A 27,271-nucleotide genomic window follows, 5' to 3' on the forward strand; every position below is an offset into this window, starting at 1 on the left:
ATATAGCTTATGGTTTTGAAAGATAGCATTAAAGCAACACTATAGTGTTAAGAATCACTCTTTAGTGTCCTAGTCACAGCTTAATTGACACCCCCCTTCCCATGCCACAGAGGGTTAGAAAGATAGTTTACTTACCTATTCTTCCACGCCTCACCCCTCCTCCTCGGCAGAGATCATAAGTCTTGATTATTTCAGCCAATTCAATGTTTTCTAATAGGAAAGCATTGAGAGGCTAGGCTCTGTGAGACCATCTGATTGAAATAGAGTTTCACTTGGCAATTTCGGTGGATGGACAAGCTGTGTGTACGTGCCCACAATAACTTCCCATTTTTTCCCAAAAGTTAAGGAAACATTGGTCATTGTGTGACAACGATTTAATTACTATAAATACCACACAGGAGAGTAATGAGCTAATTTTTTGGATAATGATAATGTCTATTCTAAAAAAAAAAAAAAAAAAAAAAAAATACACCTGATTATATTTCAATTTCTAGAAAACCATCATGTAGAACAATATGTGCTTATGTCTACTGTTGATTTGTGTTCTGATTGCTACAAACGTATTGCACTTAACATGATAACATCCATCCTTGGTGGAGCATATTTTATAGAATGAAAAGATATTACCCTGCATAGCTACTACATAAACAAAGGGAATAGTTATGTACAGAATTTTAAATAAAATTTACATAATTGGATTTGTCCTTTACAGAAATATTGAGAATAGAAAGTTAGCAATTATATGGTATCTCTAAAATAATAATAGACAAGCGGAAATAGCAATACATACACTAGGTGATAAGAAAAAAACCTGACAGATAAGAATTGTCAAAAACCCTGGGTTTATGGGTATTTGTAAAAGATTTCATGGCATTTTGAATGCAGCTTTCTAAAGAGGTCAGCAGAATGAAGCCCTGCATTTTCACATACAATGACATCTGGATTCTGAGGGGTCTGCATTTACAGTTCCCCTGCAGAGAGGCCGAATAGATCCAAAGCCACAGCAGAATAATGTGTTTCTCTGCAATGTGAAGACTAGTGCAAGAGTAAAAAGGAAGGCAGGCTGAGATTTATGAGATTAATTTCATTTTACATTGCTTGGCAAAGTTATGTACTTGTCTGTTAAAACCATTATATTCAACTAAATTTGTTAAGTAAATAAACGTAATAGATGCAACATAGATAACAGTGATATTTCCTGGTTTACAAAACTATGCATTTTTTTTAATAATTACCTATATTTTAAATGTATTCATATTCTAAGAGCAAGCTCCAAATGTAATGATTTGGCACCTAATTTAAAAGCTAAACAGGAACTGATAAATTATGTTTATAAAAATTCTGATGTGTAATTATAATTTCAGATGAAAAAAAAACAAAACAAAAAAAAACCACTTCCCAGCATAGTTTTTGCACATTAATACATATAAGAGTAATAGTAATAATAAAAAAGTAATATATTTATATTTTTTTCTTTTTCCTGAGACTTGTAAAGTGCAAACAGGGTAATTTAAAAACTAAACAGGCACTGATAAATTATGTTAATAAAAATTCTGATGTGTAATTATAATTGCAGACGGAAAAAAAAAAAAAACACTTCCCAGCTTTGTTTTTGCACATTAATACATACAAGAGTAATAACAACAACAATAATAATAATAATATAAATAAATAAACGCCATGATGATGTACCATTGTACACATTGATTAATAGGATATTAAGAGACATACATATGAGAAATTGTTCTTACCTATTTAGAGCAAAGGCATAATGGAAATGGATGTGATGATGTGTCGACAAATCAAAGGTAGGTAATTTTTCTAATGTTTCCACCAGCTTCACAACTGCATCATAATCCTTTTCAGGTAATATTGTATTAAAAGAGAGTAAAAGGCATTTATTAAATCTTTCACTAACCTGTTATCTCTATAAAACTAAAAGTAAAGGAACACTCCAAGCACCATAACCACTATAGTATGCAGGACATAATTCATAATAAAAGCTGGCTTGCACATTGGCGAGCCAACAGAAGCACGAAGCAAGAGAATGGATGAGGATAGGATGGGAGTGGGGCATACAGGGTGCATTGCTAAGACAGAACGACAGAACAAACCAGCAATTATTCTGTTTATAGAATGCTGCTTAGGGATACAATTAAATAGTTGAATTAACCAATTTGTTCATTTACTGGGACACTAGCATGCCTAGAATGTCAATGTTCTCATGTAGGAACATTTTGATGTAAACCAAGATTCTGCTCCTTTTGCTTAGGTAACAATTGGCAATGTGGTCGACACTGCAGTTCTTCAGGGATGTGACATGTTAGAAAAGATATAGAAAGAATGCTATAATTCAGAGGAGCCCAGAAAGTAGATCTCCAGCCACTGTAGAACTACATCTTGCACGATGATCTGAGTCTTAATGCTGCAAGGGCATCAAAGAAATAGCAGCTGTGCAACAGCTGGGTATCTGGCATTTGGATATCCCCACAATATTTAATAACACGGATCAACAAATAACAGGAACTAGGGAGCCATACTTCCTAAACATGTTACTAGATCATTCTAAATACAGTTCAAAGGGCTTAGCACTAGAAGGGCTCATAAAACAAAATATGAAAAATTATTGAATTCAATCTAGGTGGGTCACTGTTGAGTCTGTCTAGCCTTTAAGTGCAATACAGGTTAAGTAAACCATGATGAACAGTATTGGCCCATTAAGAAACACCACATAACATATTGTGCTCAAGGTGCACCTTACCTGGATATCTCTGTATGACAGCAGGAGATTTATAATGATGTCAGGAGACAATACTTCTATGTTATCAACACGTTGTCTGATTCTGGTCAGTTCAACTGCTAGCTCGGGCCCGCTATACTGGGTTCTTGCTCTTCTGATATCATTGAGAACGGCCTCTCGGAAATACTGGCTGTCAAAATAAAAAAAACACAGATTTACATTTAAGCAAAAACAGAGGATATGAGAACTCCAAAAACGGGCAAAAGCAGAGAGAAAAACCCAGTAGCTTGCCCACCAGTTAATCCTAGCTCAAGTCTCAAAATTGTTTTTGCTCACTTATGCCATTATAAAGAGAACCTGTACCATCTGCATATAAGACTGATACCACCCACAAGTGCAGTCCAGAACCGAAATGCGACAAGCTCCCTCTGCATGAAATATACAGCCATCTCGGCAATCATTTCAGCAGGCTTCGGGCCTCAAAGAGTGTAGATGATACCCCTCTAGACAGAGTGAGAACAGGGTCCACATCTGGACCACCCAAAGGGCAAGCTATTTAAATTCTTGCCTGTTCTCGGTATTCTCTTGCACCCAGTTTTAGTTTGTTTACTCCCCTAAAGATTTACTTTCCATGTTTAGAGAAAGTAGATCATAAGTGTCGAACCATTGTCTTGAAAAAAAGCCTATGACAATAATGGCATCCTCTGTTTCCCATTCTACTAAATAACATGGTGATATATTGCTATACAGCATGAAATGTCAGAATCTTACACAAATCAGATACCTTAGTTATCCTTGCATAGTTCAATGGTACAAGGATCTCCCTTGTCCCATTCTACTGACAGCCATAACTATAAGCATTTAATACTCCGACACCATATTACAAGCAAAGTCAAACACATTTTAAATCTTACCTTTTAAGACCTCTTTTACCAGTTTAATGGACAGCCTGTACTGAAGTCACATATTTACAAAACCTTCCGTAATAAGACAAAACATGAAATCAGCTAATCAACAAGCTAACGGTATACACGATACAGCTCAGCTTCCAGAGTAGTTTCATGTATGCCGTGTTGTAACAAATTGACATGCAAGTACACAACTGAAATTAACTTGGGTTGGGCTTCTTTTCAATCAACAGCAGAAATAGGGATGTTTAAAAATGTGAATCCCCGGCAAAGAAGTGTTAATGAGATTGCCCATGGCTCGATTTAGAATAATGTAAGAACCAGGATTGGCTAATAAATATTAGCCACTTCCTATTATTTAAACAGATTTGTAGCAAACAATATATGTTCAAAGTAGATTCTCAATGATTTCTGAACAAAAAAGGAAATTTATATACTTGTATTTGATATGTATAAATATTGCTTGCATGCATCCAGAATATATAAAAAAAAAAAACTTACTTGGGTGTTCGAAAAGGTGTTCTACCACATATAGTTTTTCGCTTCTTTTAGCTTTTACATTGCCTACGCTAATGATTATTAAAGAGACACTCGACACAAAATAAGCCATGACGCTTATGGAATTGTGGTGCTGGATTCGGTCCGTGAAAAATTACTTTTTAACTCTTCTCAGATTGTATTAATTTTATTAATATGTGGAATCACGGTTCACCCCTTTACATAGCAACATTTCCTGCATGCATTTGTGTGTAGTCATACTATACAAACACATGGACACCTTGAAATGCTAGAATTTACCATAAGGCTTGAATGGAAAATGGGAAGAACTGGTTCATTGGATGGATAGGAGTTTGAAAAACACAAAGTGAATTTAAAAGGCAAAATGTTAGGATGGCAATTCTCAAATTGTATGAATATTCACTTTCTAGAATATATATCATCGTCTGTACACATTATATTTACGGTAACCTGCATCTGTAACACTATTACGATTATAGATGAAAGGTGCAAAACAATAATTAATACAAAACAAAAGAGCAGAAAACAAATACTCTCAAATATATAACAAAAAAACAACAACAACATGCCTTACCATGAAGTGGCCTGAGCCATTTTTAGAATTTGAACAAAGCGATCCACCAAGGGCAAACAGATGGGCCCAAGAAGCAGTTCAAAATTTGGTTGCATTAATTCAGTAAGCCCTTTCATAAAACTACCATCACAGCAGAACACCTTGTTGTGTGGCGTAATCATATACGGAACAAACGTGTAGCTTGCAGTACACAGCTGTTAAAATATAAAATATGAAAAACATTATATTCGAGAAATCAGACAAAACTAAAAAATCTTATCAAAGCAAACAGGGACCATACAGTTCTGGTGGTAGATAAGTCAGTGCAATGGCCAAATATAATTGTTACAGATAGAAATGTAACTTTATATTGAAAACAAGCTCTGTTTTTTTGAGTCAATATGTTATCACAGTTACCATGCTGACTTTACCTCTCCCCACCCAAAAAAATACCCGATTATGTTGATCCACTACAAAACTGCACTACTTCTCTCGCAGGACATTGTTTTGTTTTTTTTTATTATTATTTTCCTTCAAGCGGGAAACTGTCAAGAATTATATACACACACACTCTACAGGCAAGTGGGGGAAATCATAAAAGTGGAGGCAAGTGAGATGTGATTACACAATATGCAGCAACGGAACAGTTTTCTAGTGAAGCTGGTATATGAGACACCAGACTTCAGTGTGAAACACATTACCAATGCAATAAATTCTGACTATGAAAGAAAGCTTTAGCAGCACAGTTTACATGGCAAGCCGTAGTTAACCAGCTTGCAGAGCTGCCTGTTGACCTGGTGCACATGAACTCTGGGCATCTCATATCTCCATTTAATTGAGTTGTGTGTCATTTGAATGCACCTACTTTGGTCCAGCCCCTTCTAATCTGATTGTACACTTTTCAATCTTTGGGTTGATCCAGTTCAGAAACAACTATAATTCTGACCATAAAAAATAAATAAATTCATATTAAACCTACACAATGCAGGAGCTTTTTTGTAGTCAAGGAATCATTTTGTAGTGTGTATTTATATTGAAGGGGAGAAAAGAAACAGAACCTACAGTTGGGGGAGGCGGAGGCGGAGGGGAGGGGGGCATTTGAAGATTGACCAAGATGGATGTGTGAGTCAGAGGCTCTGCACTCCCTAGCGAACAAGTTAACCTGATTGACCTGTTACAGCTGCTTGGGCCGTGAAAATTTTTTTTTTATCGCTAGGGATATTCCTTTTATCCTAGGCGATTCCCAGCATTAAGACCATTGGAATAACATTTTATGGGATTCAGACTGTAACCAGACATTGGAGAGTGGGGGATGTTAGTTTAACCCTGAGCAAGTGTGAAATGGGTTGGATTTTTAATTTAGATACATTATCTCCAAATGGTCTTAATATGGAATTTGAGATGAGTGTTTTAATTTAATGATGTTTTTTTAAAAATAAGTACTTTTATTAACCCCTTAAGGACACATGACATGTGTGACATGTCATGATTCCCTTTTATTCCAGAAGTTTGGTCCTTAAGGGGTTAAAAAAGAGTTTATTTGGGTAGAACATGTGAACAGCTCTTGTATTAATGGTCTCCTTCCCCCCCCCCCTTTTTTCAGATATATTCTCCTCCTCCATTTGTCATAATTAATATTTTTATACTGTATTTGTTATAGATCTGCTATTAAATATAGGTTGGATAACATAGAAGATATTATGATTGTTGGATTTGGTAATTTGGTTAGTAATATACTGAGATCCAAAATTGGAAAGTATATATTATTGTAAGTATATGTTATTGTAAATAGAGCTAAACGAATTGTAAATTTGGATGCCAGGATGTTTTTAAATATGTAATTATGTCAGGGACTTTTAAATATGGCGATCCTGATTTTGTTGCACCTCTTACACTACTTCCGGTATCGGAAGAATACGTCTGACGTCAGACGCAACGTGACGCAAATGTGGGCGAAGAGAAGGGAATCCGTCCGGCGGAAATAGGAAACTGAGGACGACAATGGAACAAGGAAAAGGGCGCCAAATTCGAATACCTAAATGGTATATAAACAAGGAAGTCGGACAGATGATTTATGCACTTTGAGAAAGACTATAAGAGTCGAAACGCATCAGTGCGGCTATCAATTATTTTTTCACTTTATGCACTTTTTAATCCCTGTTTTTATTTCTTATGTCATTAAATTTTACTACATATCCCCATATTTAGGCTGTATCCTACTGTAACCTGGCACCAGTGGTTATATCCTGAAGAGTGGTGGAGCGGAGACATTAAGAAAGGATTTTTCTTAAGAACCTGAATAGTCAGAGCCTACTATATGTGGCTCTGCAAAGTGTGAGTGAACCAACTATATCTATTTCTGTTTATTTATGTTAAACAGTATTATGCTATGTATATGTTTTTCTTCACTTAGGTGGAATCCAAATGATGACTAAGTGTTAATAAGTATTTGGAAAGTATTATTTTATTTTCTTGTGCCCCCTATCTCTATTCTGTATCCTTGCTTTTAAATGAGTGTTATTTTAAGTGTTTTTTAAAACACTGGGGAGTCGCACTTATATCTTTGACACCACTTCCACACCTTGTACATTTTGCACTTTGTTGTGTAAAGTTTGTTTTATGTCACAAACCATACATACAGAGCTTTTTTTTGTGTGCTATGTTATAATAATGAAAAAAACACAAGGAAATGCTTGGATGTTCTCCCATAAAAGAAAGGGAAGAACTGCCAAGCCGGCTGGTATAGATATGTGTGCACATAGATGTTATGCCAAAAGAATCTTAGAATCTGGAGTCCAGTGGGTAGATGGGTATCAGAGAGATGTTACGTATGACGAAGGAGTTGCTTACTCCGAAACGCGCGTCGGATCTCATCTGGGGGGATTCCCGAGTCACAGCACTCGATCACTGCACTATGCACCTCTCACCACGCACTGAGGAAATCCTCCCCTCTACTGTTCACCTTTAGTTATGATTTACCATTTTTTCTAATTTTTCGTTTTCTCACTATTACTCTCTCTGGAGTCTAATTTCGTAGGACAGGCTCCACAGCATTTAGTGTAACGACCTAGTTTAGAACACCCACGAAGGTGTTTATTAGCAGAAGCAAGGGAAATAGAGATAGCATAGGAGATCTGTTAGTGTCTTTTTTGTGACATTCTGACTTTATGTCAGTCACTTTTTACTTGGACTCCGTTATCTCCCTCTGTCTATCTAGACACCTACTACTCCTGTCTATCCCTCTGCTAATTTTAAACGTTTGGTCTAACACCCTTCATAACTCTATAATGTGTATATCGAGTTATTTATCTCGAAATTGATTGAATACACTAAAGGATTTTTTTGAAGGTATTCTGCTGTATAGGGGCCTATTGCCTATAACCCCCTGTGTAATAGCACTCCGATAAATGGATTTGCTTTTGGTACCAAGGGTAAAATTATAGGCAACTAGGGGAACCAGAGAGTTGTCATTGATACATAGTTGCCATAGTATCTCTTTCTCTTGAATAGATTATTAAAGTCTGTATATATTTTTTGTGGATTTGGAGAGACTTCTTACGCACTATAGTTATCATACGTAACATCTCTCTGATACCCATCTACCCACTGGACTCCAGATTCTAAGATTCTTTTGGCATAACATCTATGTGCACACATATCTATACCAGCCGGCTTGGCAGTTCTTCCCTTTCTTTTATGGGAGAACATCCAAGCATTTCCTTGTGTTTTTTTCATTGACATAACTTAAGGGTTCATGCCCAATTTGGGTGTAGCTGGTATCACCCACCCTGACCATTTTTTCCTAGTCGGAGACTTTACCTTGTGTGAATCTTTAGACTAAGGAGAAAATATCCTCTCTTTTCATATTTCACTATGTTATAATACGCTCTCTTTTGCATTGCTTGTAAAACTATGTTTGTACTAAAATCTTTACATAAATAAAAAAAAAAAACAGATCCAAGAAGCTTTTATTTGAGAACTGCTTACCATTTTACTAACCTCTATATTTTCTGTTATAGCCATTTCCTTAAAGACTTTTTCCCCTCCTCACTGTGGCAGTATATCAAACATTCAACTAGTTAGTTAATTTGAAGGAAATTCATCAAAGTGTTCTGTTCTACAAAATGTTTTATCAACGTGTTCTAAACCACTTAAATTGGAGAAATCACCATGGTAAGCAGGGGAACCAGCAGGCACATCAGTGATGCCTCCCTTTCACATCTTTGTATCTCTTTTAAAAACAGAATATTTTGGTAAATCTCCCCAATGTCCCCTGGTTCATCAGATTTCATGGTGTCCTAATAACACAATAACACATATGTGCCTAGAACTCTAGCAAGTACACAAAAGCCAGTCATTTCTATCAGCGCATATAGTAGAACGTACCCACCTCTGCCAAAACCAAAGTCACTAGTCCAAGAGTAGCATCCTTCAGCACTCCATTTGTTGTGGACTAAGGGCATCATGGGACATGTAGTCCACAACATCTGGAGAGTCATAGAATGCCTACCCCAAATGACAAGGCATTATGCAAGAGGTAGACACATTGTGAAAGATTTATCAGTGTCGCTTATATGTCAAATTTTTGTCATATTTTTTGTGAAATGTTCAAGGCAAACAATAGTGCTAGGAATAATAAAAAGTTGGACATAAGGACTAGCCAATAAGAAGGCATTGAATCAATGCTTTCCAATGCGATTTTAGCTGATGCTGGATGTCCTAATGCAGAGGGTGAGGACATCCAGCGTAAGTTAAGTGACCAAAAGTTGCCTAACCACCAGGAAGTGTCTCAAGTGGCTGTCTGATAGACAGCCATTAGAGATGGAGTTAGCACTGCAAGGTAATTATTGCAGTTTATCACTTAAATTACTGCAATAATTACAATTGCAATTTAAATTGACAGGGGCACTGTATACCAGACCACTTCAATGAGATGAAGTGCTCTGGGTGCCTATAGTGTCCCTTTAAGTCTGTAATGTTTTCATCTGTTATTTCTTGTGCACCCTAATTGTCAGTTTTGGATATATATTGTGAAAACAATGGATTTATTAATCTCTTCACAATTGTTTCCGACAGAAATAAAAAAATCCTTCTGCTTCACGTCTTTTTTCCTCCTGGCCAAATAGAACAATCTACCAAAATAAAAAAATGTTAAAAAACGGACAGAATTTTCGATGAAGAAATACGATCAATATAATGGCAGTATTGTTCCCCACAGTGCAGATGGAAAACCATAACATTTTCACAACAGACAGAAAACAGATTCCTAATGTAATGTTCGTATTACAGAGGTTAATCAGCACTTGTATTTTAGATTAAAGATTTAAACCATCCCACATATATCCCTTTCCCTCTTTTCATAGTACAAAACTTCACCGGCTAGTATTGGAAAAGCACTCCGATTTCTATACCTCCAAGTGTCCCTATCTAGGATTTACAGTCCCTATTCTGGGCCCACACCCTCTGTTCCTAATTTCCCTCTTTTCTAGAAGCTTCATATTGTTGGTGTATTTACTTGATTAGTGCTGTGAACCACTGTTATACAATTAAAGTGTCATGGTGAATAACATTATGGTTGGATCGTGTTCGTGTAACATTAACGGCCTACAGCTGAAAAGATCTTGGAGGCATAATCGTTTATACTCTGGAACTATGACTTTTTTGACAATTAGATTGCAGCAAAAAAATAAAATAACACAAATATCAAAAATACTATTCCATCTCACTTAGATTATTCTACAAAACATAAATAAAATGAAGTAGTGCTTAATGTTTGTGGGGATCTCACTCAAACCAATGGGATCTCACTCAAATAGCACTCGATCTTGGGTCTTGACCCAAATGTTAAGAACCACAGACATAGCAAAATAATTTGTGTTTTAGTTCTTATTCTGCATGGGAACGTTACTGCAATATAAATAAAGTATATACAAAATTGACAAAAACAAATAATTGAGTAATGCCTGCTTTTGTTTACCTCTTGCATATATTTACTAATGCGTTTGAATATTGGAATAATGTCAAAGCAGCAAAGAACAAAATAAGATGCTAAATGTATTTGTTTAAGCACTCGTTCATTCCTTTTTTGGCTGTACTATAAAAGAAGCTATTACAAACACAATATATAACAAACATTGTAGTTAGGAATCTAGCTTTTATTCTTGGAAAAGACATCCGCAAAAGGCTGAGGTACAAAGTCCAGATCCCTTCTATTGTAGGAGAATGCCGAGCATTGCAGACTTAAGTCATAACAAACAACTGTACGGTAGTAATGAAAATGTGGTAGTTATGGCAGCAGTCGCCAACATCTGTGTTTACAGAAGAGCTCATATCTGTACACATTGTAATGGGAGAGATCACCGCTGTTACCTTCTGTTTCTTTATAAAGTACTCTGGAATCTGCAACTACGCAAAGACAACTCTAATTACTGGGATGTTTTCCCAGCGCAAAAGAAAAAAAATGTTTTTCCTATCTAGATTATCTGTTTACAGAATGCTCCAGTATTGTATTAAAAGACAACTAAACTTTTTAGAAGTTGGCAGAGTCACGGGGCAACATTGGGTTTTAGTTTATCTTTTGTTAATGTAATTTCATTTATTTACTTAATATTTAAAATATTAAAAAAGCAAAACACTTTTTAAAATTACTCTTTTGGGGTGAATTTCCTCAAAGCGACACAGAATTGAACTACTTAAAGACCAATGACAAATATATGTCATAGCAAATCAGCCTTTAATGATCCTATGTCAAATGACAAGTCCAAGGAATGCAGGACTATATAGAGCTGCAAATGCAAAATTAGCAGGACATTCTCTACTAACTTAAGGGACTACATTGTGACCATTAATATGAAAACGGTTATTAAATAATAAATATAAATAATGCATACAAGATACTCCCTCTTTCACTAAACAGCACTTTCTAAGCTCACAGAATGAAAGTTTTTTTATTTATTTATTTAAAAAAATACCTAACCTAGGCAAAAATGAGCAAGTCCATTAGATCTTGTATGTATTTGGAAGTCAAAGCCAACCCCTCTGTTTTGCACCCCTCCTTGTCCCAGGTGCCTCATTCCAGAGTTTTATTTAACTTTGCACTGCAGAGAGGCCTAGGAGGAAATATTTGTCAAGTAAGAGGGTTAATCTCAGCAGGTATCAAATTGCTAGGATAGGACCTGCCAAGAATGGGAAACTATGACGTTGTGGGGGCTTAAGCAATGCATGATCATATACGGTCACTAAACACCCCCATTATTTTTGCCAAGGTTAAAAAAAGCTATTACAATCTGTGAGCGTTCACAAACAAACACACACACTTTTTTTTTTTTTTTAGTGTACATGATTGAAACCTGAGGATATTTGACTCTACACACGTGCTTTGGGCACAATCATGCATGATCGGGAATTTAAAGATTAATGCTTAAAGATAATGCTGCCAGTGTGCCTAAACATTACTTTAATGGTGCTACATGCGTGTATGCAGTCAGACATACAATGTAAAATTTGAATACAAAATAAACCACAACTCTTGCCTAACTTTGGTTTTATACAAAAATAACATGTGACAGTTCTTCTTGGACTCAACAAACATAGCTGTTTGGTGTGAGTGACTGATTATATATTACATGGACCAATGTGTAATGGGTTACTCCAACCATGATCACTTTTGCTTTTAAAAGTGGTCATGGTGCTAGAAATCTGTGTGTGCAGTGTTTCAGTTTGAAAAGCTGCACAGAGATACAACCACCTCTGTTCCAGCAGCTAGCTGTACCCTCAGGCACATGTGAGTTAGGCAGCCTGGAACTCTGTTCCGGGTTACCAAATACAAATTTGTACAAATATATACATCTGTCGTCATCATGCACAGCACGCCAACAACAGATATATAGAGGCCCCTACCTTTGCAGAAAGTGCCTCCATCCCCACCATTCCTCCTTACTTCATCTACTACCTACCCACCTCCCAATCCCCTCAATTTTATTTTTTTAAAGAATGACACTTCCATGTTCAGCCTCACTCACTCCCCTTACCATCTTAGAGCATATGCATGTGATTTAACCCCTTTAAAGGTCCAATCAAATGCTTAAATATGATAATCATTTGACTAGACCACGCAAGGGAGGCTCTGACATCAGAAGAGGCATGGATGGACCCCAGCGGACAGTGCTTGGTCCAGCACTGGATTCCATTTGATTAGAGTTCGTTCTAACCCTGAAGGAGGGTGAACAAGTCAGCATTGCCAAATAGTGCATTACTGATTAAAATAAATAACTACAAAAGGGTTGGAGTAACCCGTAAGGAGGGAATGTTACTCATGATGACATCAAGTCCCACTAATAATCCCAGAATAGTGGTTTCAGTTTACTCTGCAAGCCAAATGGGAGAGCAGACACATTAACATGAACATCACAAAATGCTTTGCCTGTAAACAATAGGGAACACAGAGAGACAGCCAAGTACTAGGAACACACAGACTTAAAACATTAACGTTGCTCTGTTTAGAAAGTGTTTTATATTTAGAAGCAATGTATTCTTTTCTCTTCTGTTTTACAGGTAGGGGATCTAGTTATATCAACAAAATAATGGCATTACACATTTACTTATTATTGGCATTTATATACCATTAACTTATTCCGCAGAGCTTCACAATATGATAAAGGGGAAAATGTAACAATAAATGAGACATTTACAACATCAAAAGAACAGTTGGTTGAGGAGGACCCTGCTCAAACAGGCTTACAATCTAGATTTACAACACCAGTTACACAATATCTGTGGGAAAACTCTGAACTTTATAGTTGAGTAAATTGTCCTAGAATAGCATGGAAACGCTAAACTGGTTTTAAACTCATATGTCCCAACATTTCAAATGGCCACAGATCAACTTCTCAATTTACAGAAACACATGACCATATGATTTATAACTGTGACGATCTTTTACACATACACAACGAAAGTTATAAGCTCTTAAGCACACACTCCAGGGTAGAAATGAGGAACTGGATTCTGGATCTCAAAAGAACAGTTCTTCTAGAGAGTGACACTGTGACGTGTAAACTGACAGCAGCCAACATATGTAGGAAGATTACAGTCAGTAAAAATAAAAAATAAAAACTTTTCTGAATCTTTGCTAAAATATAAAATGTGGCAACATTAAATGCATGTTTTTGGCATAAAAGGAACTGAAGGCAGAATGGTAGGTGTACGTAGTGTTTTTCAGTGCAGTGTGTTTTAAACAATTGTGTAAATAATTAGACAAAATACCGGTCAGAGATGTGTATGAAATCAGCAAGAACATTTAATCAAATAAACTGAATTGATTGTCCATGAAAATGACACTCCCAGCTACCCAAAACAACTTATTTTAGTTGTTATGGTGTAAGAAAGCAGCAAGTAAAAATATAAGGAATACCCTCATATTTTCATTTTTCTCTTCAATTTTGAGCACTCACCCAACCCCCATTCCAGTTATGTAATTAAGTAAATATTCACATTACAAGTACTTGAGGGGCATATGCACTCAGACTTAAAGCGGCACTGTCATGCCAAACTTGCCTTTCTTTAAATCTATTCATCTTCTCTCCCTCATTCAGGATCTGTTCTTAATTTCTTCCTGTCTGCTCTAGTTTTCTTTAAAACATAAGACAAAGTAGGGACTATTTGTCTTATGGAGGTTTCCCACGCATGACCATCTCTGACCAGTGGAGGAGCAAAGTATGCTTCATTTCTGGTGGTCAGAGCAATTTTCCCATAATTCTCACCACTTTTTCTCCGTGTTCCTGCGAAGCCTTATTTCACTTTTCCCAAACGTCCTGTCATTTAGACAGAACGCCGGCAAAACTACCGAATTGCGTCCTATCAGAATGAGAACAGTTTCTCCATTCGTGTTAGGATGCAATTCGGTACTTTGTTCGGATTGGAATTTCATTAGAATGAATGAAACTCCGATCTGAGTAGTGCCGCGGCTGCATCTGGCAGCCGCTTAGTAGATAGCTTCCTGATACCTTGGGAATTAGGGAGTTATCTACCAAAAGGCTTACCTAAATTGGTGTTTCAGACAAATTTACAAATACCAAGTAAATATTACTTAGTATTCGTAAATTCTGCCCCTACTCGCTATGCTGCCATTAGGGGCATGTCTATTAAACAGTGAGCAGCCTGTGGCTGTTCGCTGTTAAAACCCCCCCAAAAAAACAGTATCCACCCCCCACCCGTGCCACGCATGTGGGGGCACCAAGGGTCCCCCCCGCCCCCAACCCCTGAACAGCGGATGGGGGCCCTAAATAACAATGGGGTGGGACCTATTGTTCTCCCCCACCCCTGAGCAGGGGGTGGGGGCCCTAAATAACAATGTGAGGGGGGAGGGATCTATTGTCCCCCCCGGCCTCCACCCCTGAGCAGCGGGTGGAGACCCTAAATAACATTGTGTGGGGTGGGGGTGGGGGGTGGGTGGGACTGATTGTCCGGCCCCACCCCTGGGCGCCGGGTGGGGGCACTAAATGAGAATTTGGGGGGTGGGGGGGGACCTATCGTCCTCACCCCCAGCCCCCAACCCTGAGCGCCGGGTGGGGGCCCTAAATGAAAATAAGGGGGGAACCTATTGTCCTCCCCCCTGCCCCCAACCCTGAGCGGCGGGTGGGGCCCTAAATAACAATGGGTGGGGGGGGGGGGGGAAGGGAGGAGACCTATTGTCGTCCCCCTTTCCCAGCCCCCACCCCTGGGAAGGGGGCAGAGTTTGGCACTGCAGATTTAAGAGAAAAAAAAAATACAGATATATTTCATTCATTTCAAAAACAATGTCTTTAATGTTGATATGAAAACTACTAACAATTTGGCTGCTGTGCCAATACCCTATATGTGGATAAAGACACAGTATATAAGCAAATCATTAACCTAGTTGACTACTTCAGGAAAGTAGTAAAAGCATGTTCAAAGAACTACCTAGAACCGTACTGAAATCGCAAATATTTATAACATTCAAATACATGTAATGTAATACTTACATTGTTCTTTTGGCAAATTATTTCCTAAGAAAAAGAAAAAAAAAACACATAGTAAGACAACTTGCAAATATTACCCATTTATATTGTACACAGCATAAACAAGAGAATGTGAATATTGGGCTTGTAAGAAGTTAACTGAATAGGTTTGCCTCTTTCACTCTGCATAATGTATTTTGTCAGCAGATATTTTGCAGCCTAGTACAATCAGCACGATTCCAGCATTATAGTTCTAAAACCAGGTCTAAGCTCACAGGACATCATGGGAAACAGAATTCATAAACACCTGCAATGCCCTACTTACGGACTTTGGGAACATTGCAAATGAGATTTCAGAGACAAGTGACGGTGTTATGTTAACCTCTAGATATCCAATCTAAAGACTGTACGTATATATTAGCATAATGATACTAATCTTGTTAAATGGATATTAGTGGGGCTAAATGATATTAAGCAGTAATAGCATATTAAGAATACCAGATATTTGGAATAACCATATAATAAAAAGGAAGTGCCCTTAACTATGTAGTTTAAAAGGTCGCCATTTTGTTCATGGTGCACATAGTATCCCTGAACCCAATCTAGTCTCTGAGGAAGCCTTTAACCTCAATAATTTGAAAGGGGGGAGGGAGGGGGGGAGCAGAGCAACCACTGAAAAACAGCTCTCCTGAGCGGTCAATCAGATTTGTTAAATTCTCAGTTCAGGGCTGCCTGTGTCCATAGGGCAGCATTGTCCATAGTGTCTGTTGGACAGGAGTTTGTGAGATAAGATTAGACTTCATAGAGCAGGTGTAGGCAACCTTTGGCACTCCAGATATTATGGACTACATCTCCCATAATGCTCTTACAGCCTAATGCAGGCGAAGCATCAAGGGAGATATAATTCGAATTAGGTTGCATATCCCTGCCACAGACCATAATGATAAGAAAATGTACAGACTGCATCAAACATAGTATGAAACTTTATTTACGGTATTTGATGTAGTTCATGTTCTGTGGTACACCTGCATTCACTGACATGGCCTCTGACCGACAGTTGGAAGGAGCATAATAAAATGAACGAGTAGTTTTTCTATGTGAAACTTGGGTGAAACCAGGTTTACTCTTGACGGACCCTTTAAATAACACTACGTACCTACCTTCAAAGATTGGAGGGACTCCGTATTAGTATCACAGTATAGGATGATGTTGTTGGCCATACTAAAGCTTTCTCTCACGCCAAGATGGTAGAACAGAGAGGGCTGTCGAAAAGCATCACTCATTTCCACTACAGAAATATCTGCATCAAACAGGAAAACAATGTAAGCATTTTAAAACACAACAAAACAAAACATTACAGGCATTCTTATTAGGGGTTTTCCCTTAATAGGTCTTCCTTTTCATGTTATTTAGAACGTGGTTTGTGGTAAGGGTTTAGAGTAAGAAACATACCGAATAAATATATCTCTTGAAATGAGGCATACTGAAGCAGAATGTACTTTAGGAAAGACTTAACATACTGTAATTCTTAACTACTTCATCTGATGTTAAAGACAAGAGCAAGGCAAATAACATTTATTATTAAGAAAGAAAACAAAAACGTTTTAGTCTTGAGTTTAGATATAATATTGCAGCAAAATGACCATGCACAATGAGTATACGTTTATGGCTGGGTGGACATGATGGTCCCTCTGCAGTGCATGTTCAGATTACCCAAATATCTCATGGAATGTTGGGAGTTCAGAGTAACTCCTTAGTCCATTGTTTTTTCTCAAATAGACCATTTCAGCAAGGAAAGGTTTTGCAGCACCTTATTGGGCAATGATGCTAAAACCCAACTGAGACTTATTTTATCAACATTCAAACTAAGAACAATGAATGCAGAGTTGGCCGTACCAGGAAGTAAACCAACATGCACCAGGAATTACACTGCTGAAGTACTTAACACTGAGCTCTCATCCAATTGCTTTGTATTGGTAGACTCCTCCCACTCATCACTGAGTCCAATAGCCTAACATGCACAATGAAGACTAGGGCCTGAAAATAGTCAGAGGAAGGAGGCAATATTTTTGTAAGGAAAATATGGCTGCACCAGGAATGTGAAAAAATATTTATTGAGACATAGTGACCTGACAGACATAGGTAGGGCCCTCACCAAGAAACATTGCACATACAAAAATACATTAGCTTCCAGTACTACACATTTTAATAGTCTGAAAGCTGGGAAGGGCGGTGTTAAGCCACACCTCCAAAGTCCGTAAATTTGAGACCCGGGACACTTATTTTCTGGCTCTCATACCCAGGCATGTACAGACGTTGGCTTGTCATGAAAATACATGCATACAATGATTCTCTATGATAAGATTTTGATTGGCGAAACAGAGTAATAGGATTTTTGCTCAAGAACCTCAATTATTGGCACCTCCTCCCTTTGTTCTGTTTATGATTTTGATTGGCCATGCATGCACTTATTTTTTTTTGTTTTTGTTTAATTTTGTCGTGCAGGGGAGTACATTGCAAGAGCAAAACGCCACAACAGCGCAAACATGGTATACAAGTTAAACCGTGGCATAAGTATATGCACATTTTTTGTTTGTTTTGTGATGCATAAACAAGCTTATAGTAGCTGAGAAGTAGTCATAAGAAAATGTAGTAACCATGTTAAGTTAAAAGTAAATTACAAGAGAGTTATGTAAGTTAAGTCCAGCTAGGCATGAAATGATAATGAGTAACATATAAGGTTAACCTTATTTGAATGCGATGTAGCCTGCCGGTAGGGTAAAAGATTTCGGCTGAGCCTGCTGTGGCCAACTAGGCTTACCCCCATGACTGCACCCAGATACAATTTGGCCCCCTAAACTAGGTATGAAAAAAGAAGGAAAAAAAATAATAGAGCAACAGAAATATCATGCAGTAAAACAATACGAGTCATGCAATGGGTCGTAGGAACCAGTCTCTGTGTTTCTCCGATTGGAGTTTCAGCCGACTCCAGCGCTTGGTTGTCCCAGCTCGTGGTCAGGATACATGGTGGTGTCCCTTTGCGCTCTCTCGCTGACCTGCGGCAGGTACTGTGTTTAATGTAGATGGGGTTCGGTCGGTTGTGGTGTCTCACGCCTGGGCCGATGTGGCGGGCTGTTGTGGTCTGGGAGCCGGGTGGGTAGTGGCATACCCCGGTTTCCCAGGCCTGTCGAGTCAGGATCGGCTGTGCGAGGGGTTGGAGACCTCTGCAGACCTTCGTCCCGTTGTCTGTGTCTTACTCTGTCGTGTCTTGGGTACCTTGCTTGGGTTGTGGCGGATCCGTGGTGTTCTCTGGGGTGTCCGGTAAGCCTTTGCTTGGGCCTTGCTGAGTAGCCTCTGCGTTGCCGGTTGGCGGACCCCTGTGTGCTGCCTGCTTGCTGTAGCGTGTTGGGGCCGCATGTGCGGGCGACCTTGTGGTCCTTGAGGTCTCCCCCGAGCCCCAGTCCCAGCATCTGCCGTGTTGTGGGTGCGTCAGGGTGACACAGCTGGGTGTGAGGGGGCGCAGGCTGTGGAGCTGGAAGTTGACCCCTTTCTTCCAGTCGCTCCCAGAATCATTTGCATACAGCGTAAAAATTGGCCAGAAAGGCTGCTGCCCAGTAACTAGTGTTCTGTTGCTCTGGGTGAGTAGCACCGCCGTCGGCCATCTTAGCTGGGCCTCGTGCGTCCCGTCGGCCGGAGCCCCGCTCCCGAGCGACCCAAAGGTGAGTGTTCCCAGCGGGCAGGCGGACTGGGATGACCCCCGCCGGTCCATAGGAGGAGGGGAACAAGGGCCCGCATACACAGAGGCTGCTAGTTGTGGCGGCGGGAGAGCGGCCGTCCCTCCCGTGCCAGCCATGTGAGTAGGTCTCGTATTGTCGCTTAAGGGGTGTCATTATGCTCCGTTCAGTGTCCTCTCACGTTTGCTGGCCTTTGTGGCACGATTAGTCGCCTTTTGGGTCGTGTGAGACTGTTGTTTTTCAAGCTTGGTGCAGGAGCTCATGAGGCTAACGTCCTCTAAGCTCCTTGGTAAGGCCCCGCCCCCCCGCACTTATGGTTTTTAAAGGTAAAATATTTTACACTGCACATGGGAGTGTAACGACTACAGCGTTAGGAATACAGGTTTGCATTTCTAATGTCCCTTTAAATATTTTTCTGTGGTATTGAGAACCTTCTTATTTAGTCAGGCACTTTAAGAATACATTTCACATGGTGTTTCAAAATGTTTTTACAGATAACATCATGACCAAAGCTGTGATATTCAGAATTATTCTATGAGTATCTTGAGTCATCACTTCCTCTCCAGTTACGGAATTAACCCGAAATTACATTCTTCCTCAAACGAGTGTTTGCAGCTGTTGCTTTGTGAAAATTTAACCACCAGCTGTCCTCTTGTTTTCTTATATCTACATCTGAGGAAGAGAGAAAAAGACAAAAGATGCCACCAAGACAATCCAGCAAATTGTTGCCAAGTGCAAGATGTTAGCAGGAAGAACATTGTTGGTTTTGTATACCGAAACACCTACACAGAATGTGGAATGGATCTGCCACAGAGGGTAATTAAGAAGGGCAGGGACTTCCTGTTTCAGACAGCTAAGCCGGTACTGGTCAACCAACCTGATATTGTGGTGGAGGTAGACAAAGAACAGAAAACTGCAGTGATGGTGGATGTGGCAATACCCAGTGACCATCACATCAAAAAGGAACATGGGAAGATGGACAAAAATACCAAGGGCTAAAAAACGAGCAAGGAATTATGTGGAAAATGAAGACAGTTGTAGTAAGAGCACTCAGGTTTGTTACCCCAAAACCGGAAGAGTGGTTTCAGCAGATTTCAGGTTGGACATCTGAGATTGTGGTCTAGAACAGTACAGTTTAAGGAACTACCACCACTGGAGGTGAGATAATCAATGAAAACAAATTGTAATATCTAACACACACACACACACTAAGAATCTCCAAATATCTGCAGTAGAGCCTCTCTTTTTTTTTTATAAAACTTTACAATATCAATAAATACATGGTAAAATCAATTACACTGTCACTTTATTGAAAAACCTCCAAAACACATATCTTGTCAAATTAAAATTTGCTACTTTTTATGGTGTGATAGTTTCAGGTTTACGAAAGAATAAATAGGGGAGAGGGGCAAGCAAGCAAACAGCAAAATAAGTCCAATAGTCATTATGGTAAATAAATATTATCGGTAGAATAAGGTCACAGGCTTCATCTGTTTGCCTGTATAAAATGCACAAACAAAGCTATTTGCTTGAAAGGTTTTACAGCCCTTCCAAAGTCTGCCTCAATTAACAGCCATAGGGGAATTTGACCACAGACCTGATAAAACAGATTGAAACAGAAATTTTAAGAATTTGAATGTGTGTATAGAGTATCATCACAAAACACATTTTTGTTTCGCAAATGACTCCAGGGTTACTTATATAAAGGTAAAATTAGAGGTCAGTTTACTAAAATTTGAGTTTTTGACTGAATTCATGGTGAAATTGGAGTAAAACTTCTCAGGTCAATTAAGTGCAATTGAGTTAGGAGCTTGAACCGGCCTTCACTGCTAATTATTTAAAGGGTTACTCCAACCAGCATGACCACTTTAATGATTTGAAGTGGCCATTGTTGTAGGAGTTAGTATGTGCAGTGTTTGCATATATGGAGTTATTTTTAATTGTGTTCTGGGAACGAGTTGCACCCCCAGCACAAGTGACTTTAGCAGCTCAGCACTCTATCGACATATACAGACATAAAAATCTTCCCATTGAAGGCGCTCCCTCCCGCCAACCGGTGCCGGTTGATGTCATGACAGGGCATGGAAGATCAGCATCCTGGGCTGGATTAAAAAAATGTTAAAACATTTTTTATTTTTTTTACAGGGGGACCCAATAGTTATATCTTTACTGGTTCATGAAGTTTACAATAAAATATTCTGTAGCATGTGTTTCTTTTACAAAATGCAGAACACGTGTGTGTGCGAGCCTGTTGTCAGAGCAAGAGTGCGAGCCTGTTATCAGAGTGAGTGTGCGAGCCTGTTATCAGAGTGAGTGTGCAAGCCTGTTATCAGAGTGAGTGTGCAAGCCTGTTATCAGAGTGAGTGTGCAAGCCTGTTATCAGAGTGAGTGTGCAAGCCTGTTATCAGAGTGAGTGTGCAAGCCTGTTATCAGAGTGAGTGTGCAAGCCTGTTATCAGAGTGAGTGTGCAAGCCTGTTATCAGAGTGAGTGTGCAAGCCTGTTGTCAGTGTGATTGTACAAACCTGTCAGTGTGTGCGCAAGCGTGCATTTAGTCATCTGCCCCCACTGATCGTATGAGGAAGGTGTTTTACTCACCTTTTTTCCCACGCCGTGCCAGATGTGCCGCGGCTGGTCCCACCTCCATTGCTGAGATTATCAATCTTTATGATCTCAGCTAAGCCAATGTCTTTTCCCTTAAGAAAGCATTGGGAGGATTTTGTGCAAGCACAGCAAATGTGCCAGTCAGCATCTCCTCATAGAGATGCACTGAATTAATGAATCTCTATGAGGAACATTCAGCGCTTCCATGCAGAGCATGGAAACACTTAACGTGTGCTGCACGTGGTGCAGCAGTGACCCAGGACTCTAGTGACTGTCACTAGAGGTGTTACTAAACAGCAATGTAAACACTGACTTTTCGCTGAAAAGGCAGTGTTTACACTGAAACACCTGCAGGGAGAGGCTGTAGACACCAGGACAACTACATCAAGCTGTAGTGGTTCTGGTGACTATAGAGTCCCTTTAAGAATTGCATTTTCTTGTTGAAAATGAATGGCTCCTAACTTTTTTAGCTGGCTCCTAGATTCCAGATAAATTTGTCAAGCCCTGGTGTAAGATGTATTATGAGTAAACATTAAAAGCACCACAAAGGCTCAAAACTATATATTAACAATTGTTTGTGATAATCCTTTAAAAAAAATAAAAAAAATTGTTCTGAATTTCTCTGTAGATGCCCCCGTGCACAATGGTACGACTATCATCTAAACAGTGGAAGTATATATTTTTTTTTACTTAGATCTGCTGCTTTACTCACTCCAAAAAAATGCTGAAATAGCATTTACTGGTTGAAATCACAAGGAACGACCATGAGTTCTGCTGTTGATTAATTTAATCATAGCAAGAAAATCAATACTATGACAAGTTATTAAAGACAACATTTGACCGATTATGTGTGAATGCCTCTATTAGCGCAGTCTAGCCAAACATGTCAAAATAACAGTTCAGTGCATATTAGAATTGCACATGAGGAAGTCCATTAGGAATGACGGTGACATGGTGCTATCTGAGGTGACAGCAAATTAATTAGCAAAGCATAAAAATAGAATAGAAAAATGATACGGACTTGAAAAGACCTGAGATTCGAGTGACTTTATACACAATCCCCAACACAATTAAAAATAAATAAAAATTGCAGACCTCCTGTGACTATGGAATATTGGTCACATTCAGATTAGCTGAAATTTACAAATAAATGCACCATTGCAAGACTCATTTGTTTTCTGTGGTAGGATAGGCACATATTGTACCATTAAGTGCCAAATACATGATATTGTGCATTTATGGTTTTATCGGCAACACTAGAAACATTAAGAGGGACACTTTTTTTAATGCTATAAAACTTATAAAAACTAAAGGGACTCACTAGTATGTATTCACTGCCTGTTTTAAAGAACTACAGAAACAAACAATTGAAATTGAAAAAAAACCCTTATTGCATGATCTCCTTTTGCAAACTTTACCAAGGATTTTCTCCCCTAATGACAAGCTGCTGGTGATCCACTGAAACTAGGAACACGCTGGCATCCATCTGCCAATAACTGGTCTCACAATGCTTTAAGTAGAAGAACTGGTAACACAATCGTCAATTAGCAACCTAGAAATATTCAATAGATGCTCAATTTTGACATGGTTGGTATTTAAATAATAAAAGATACAGTAATAAATACAGAACACTAAATAGACACACTGTTAACTTTAATTTGGTACACTATTCTAATACTGATAGGAACCCTTTGACCCAGAACAGTCTAAATTCTTCACATCATGTATGCAACATTGTTCAATCTTTTGAGATTTTCAGTAAACTCGAGATTGCTCTACAGGTGAAAATTTCAGCAATTTCTAATGACTAGTCATCAATGAACAAAGTCACTAAGATCACATGTATGCACGTTTGTATGCAATGTTGCTGCCACAGGGATGCCTGGAATTAACCACCAAGTGTACAGGTGTAATGTAAAATGACTACACTCCAAAACCATAACCACTTAAATATATTGGTGTAGTGTATACAGTGTGCTTTTAAACCACCCATCTGCCAAACCTTGCAAGAGAAAATCCCCCATGTTCATCATTTCTAAAAGCCCATAAAGTTTGGGACGGGATATTATCACACAAACAATTAATTTCAATATAATGTGCCTTTTAAACAGAGCCAATGAACATACATTACTCAATGTGAATTGAGATTATTTGATTCAGCAACAGAAATAATTACCAACACTCAGTCATTTATATCTCACCCCTTTACTGTCACTTTGGCTGTTTAAACTTTTGGGAAAAAATAGTTGGAAAGATTGACAGAACCAAATTAAGAGATCAATAGGACTCATTCTCTTTTGAAAGAAAATTACATTCTGATCAGGGAGCATTTATTGACTCTTGCAGAGATGATATAGGGTGAGATTGGTATTTAGCATCACACAGTCTTATTGGTCCAGAGGTAGATGCCAGATTAGGCACTCTATTTCTTTGCAACCAACCTGAATGCAGACTCAGACTAGGGAAAGGGCAAAAGACTCCGTCTAAGCAACAAGAGTCAGACTATGGTCCAAACATTACGTCCCAGCAGTCTCTCTGTCTAATCGCTAGTGGTTTCTAAATGGGGCAGACAAAATGAAGCACATCCTTCTACCAGCCACAATAGAATTTTCCTACAAGATATATATATTTTGTCTAGAATTAGTGCCCAACACTGAATGCCGTCCAATGTACTTGCAGACACTTTGCTGTGAATGCACATGCAAGTTCTACTATTTCCCCTGATCAGAAAAGTGAATATGCCCGAGTGAGCATACTCATAGTTCCATTTAATATGTACAAACAGTGTTTTCAATTGCCAATATAATACTTCTGTATGAGAATCACTGTATCCCTAAATTATGCGGCTCTCCACACTTGTGCAGTTCATCCTCAATGCATCGCTAAGAGAAGCATTTGACTGCACAATATTCAGCACTAACAAGAAAGATATTCCCAAGCCAGGTGTGGGCAACTTTCAGCACTACAGATATTGTGAAATATATCCCACAATGCTTTGGCAGCATTATGGCTGAAAGATCAGTATCTGAAGTACCAAACGGTTGCCTACTCTGTCCTGTTCTAGGCAAAAGAGGGTATTATCTTTAGCTTCCAGAACCAGTTCTGTAGCTAATGAAAGTACATTTTTATTTGATAGAAAGCAAAAAAAAAAAAAAAAAAAAGATGCAAATGCACATATATATCTGTCACAGGTGTCTCATCTCGGGACCCTATTTAAGCCTTGTACTGCAGAGAACTCGAGATGGAAGGATTTCCCCAAGTGAGTAGCTCATTTAGTAGACAGTTGGCAGTGAGAGTAGGACCTGACAAAGATGGGGTACATTGATGTTTGTGGCAGGCTTATGCAATGTATGATCATATAGTGTAACTAAACCCCCATTATTTTTTGCCTAGATTAGGTGTTTTTAATAAAACTAGTCAAATCTGTCAGCATCAAAGTAGCTGTTTAGTTGATACGTGAGTGCGCTGGATTTCTATCTATACTGTACTTATTGGCCCCCAGCAGCACCCCATTTAAGCATGTTTAGGTGAGTGCAGCCAGCCCCTTGTTTTCCCATATATACACATATATATATATACACACACACACACACACACACACACAAAAAAAAACCCATAAAAATACACAATCCAGTGCACGCTCTTATTTAGTAGGACCTCCCAAGTAAGTGGATTGATCTTATAAGGGCAGGCATTAGGCTGCTAGGGTAGGACCTGCCAAGAATGGGGTACATTGACGTTGTGGCAGGCTTATGCAATATATGATCATATCATGTAACTAAACCCCCATTATTTTTTGCCTAGGTGAGGTGTTTTTAAATAAAACTATTACAATCTGTGAGATGTGGAATCATTGTTTAGTGAATAAGCGAGTGTGCTAGATTGTGTTGTATGTATGCATTTGCAGGCGAGTGCAGCCCTCAGGATATATATATATATATAATTTGGATATATATATATATATATATATAATTTTCTTCAAATATTTATTTTATTTAATTTTAAGGACCACTTCCACCCAGAAACAATTTGATCTCAGGAGTGCCAGGAAGCCATTTTACATTTAAGGGTTAACTCTTTTCGAATAGGTAAATAAAATTCTCCTCTCGCCCTAGTTTTTGCCTCCTTACGATACAGGAAGGATTTCCTTTTCGACAGGTAATAGGATGAGACGGACACGCTTGCCACCTACTGCATTTAACAGTACATACGATTACCTGCAATGGGTGGCCAGTGACAGGTCGATGCTCTAAAGTGTTCCTTAATGCATTACCATATGGTTTCAAAAATATGAATTTTCTACCACAGACTTTCCCATTAAGCATTAGGGAGAGCAGTGCGATTCTTTAATTAAATAAATGGTAAATAAAATGTGGGAGTAGAGTGTCTAATTTATTTATTTTTAATTTAAAAATCTTAGATGATGGCAGGTTTACTATATCAGGCTTTAACAAAAAAAAGCAATATATATGAAAACATTGAAAAACTGAATGGATAAAGCATGACCTAAGTTTTTGTAAACAAATACCCAAGGAGAGCATGTGGCTGATGAGATCATGACTCAGCTTTTATCAAAACTTAGTCACACTGACCAAGAGCCGCTCCTCTTCCGTTCTGATAAAGTGAGCAGAGGACAAAACTACATTACATAATACTGCCACTTTCTAGGGGATTAAATAATCATCAACTCGGAATTTTACACTTGAGAGTTTTTGAGCAACAGATACGGTTTCCGTTGCAGCATGCATTAACAAAGGAAATATATACACTGTCTGCAAATGAAGGCGTTTATTCTCCCTACCAAACTGAAAATTGTGGAGAACTGACAAGAGACTTGCAAATTTCAAAACAAATAGCCGTGCAGGAAAAATGGAAGGAATTAAGATTTTATTTTTTTAAATAATCTATTATGGTTTAAAGGAACAATTTGGTCACCATAACAACTTAATTGAAATGAAGGTGTTATGGTACCAGGAGGGCCTTGGTGCTTCCTTGCCATTAGGGGTTAAACCATTCACGAATGGTAAATAAAATGTCATTGCTATGAATGAAGGAGCTACTGAGGGGCTTAGAAAGTCAGCTGACTGCTCGCAGACAATCAGCGGCACCCCTGCCTGAGCGTCTGTTCTGAAAGCGGAAGGACAGGGGGACAGACTTTGAGGATTCTAATAATTCTATTAAATCCCACCAAAAGATAAATAAAACCTCTCTGAACTATATTCATTACATATTTAAT

At 38.6% G+C, this 27,271-nt stretch overlaps 1 protein-coding gene across 1 annotated transcript in view; it reads right to left on the reverse strand.

The window, feature by feature from the left end:
• MAP3K5 (mitogen-activated protein kinase kinase kinase 5) overlaps positions 1-27,271 on the reverse strand; it is a 163,685-nt gene that overhangs the window by 101,158 nt on the left and 35,256 nt on the right. Inside the window, exons 2-6 of the mRNA XM_063443265.1 lie at positions 16,860-16,999; positions 15,724-15,747; positions 4,742-4,935; positions 2,762-2,930; positions 1,752-1,858 (exon numbers count right to left, since the gene is read on the reverse strand). Of these exons, the coding sequence (XP_063299335.1) occupies positions 1,752-1,858; positions 2,762-2,930; positions 4,742-4,935; positions 15,724-15,747; positions 16,860-16,999 (634 nt within the window). The remainder of the gene's footprint in view (positions 1-1,751; positions 1,859-2,761; positions 2,931-4,741; positions 4,936-15,723; positions 15,748-16,859; positions 17,000-27,271) is intronic.

This window comes from Pelobates fuscus, chromosome 2, assembly GCF_036172605.1.
Source record: "Pelobates fuscus isolate aPelFus1 chromosome 2, aPelFus1.pri, whole genome shotgun sequence".
Lineage (NCBI taxonomy): Eukaryota > Metazoa > Chordata > Amphibia > Anura > Pelobatidae > Pelobates > Pelobates fuscus.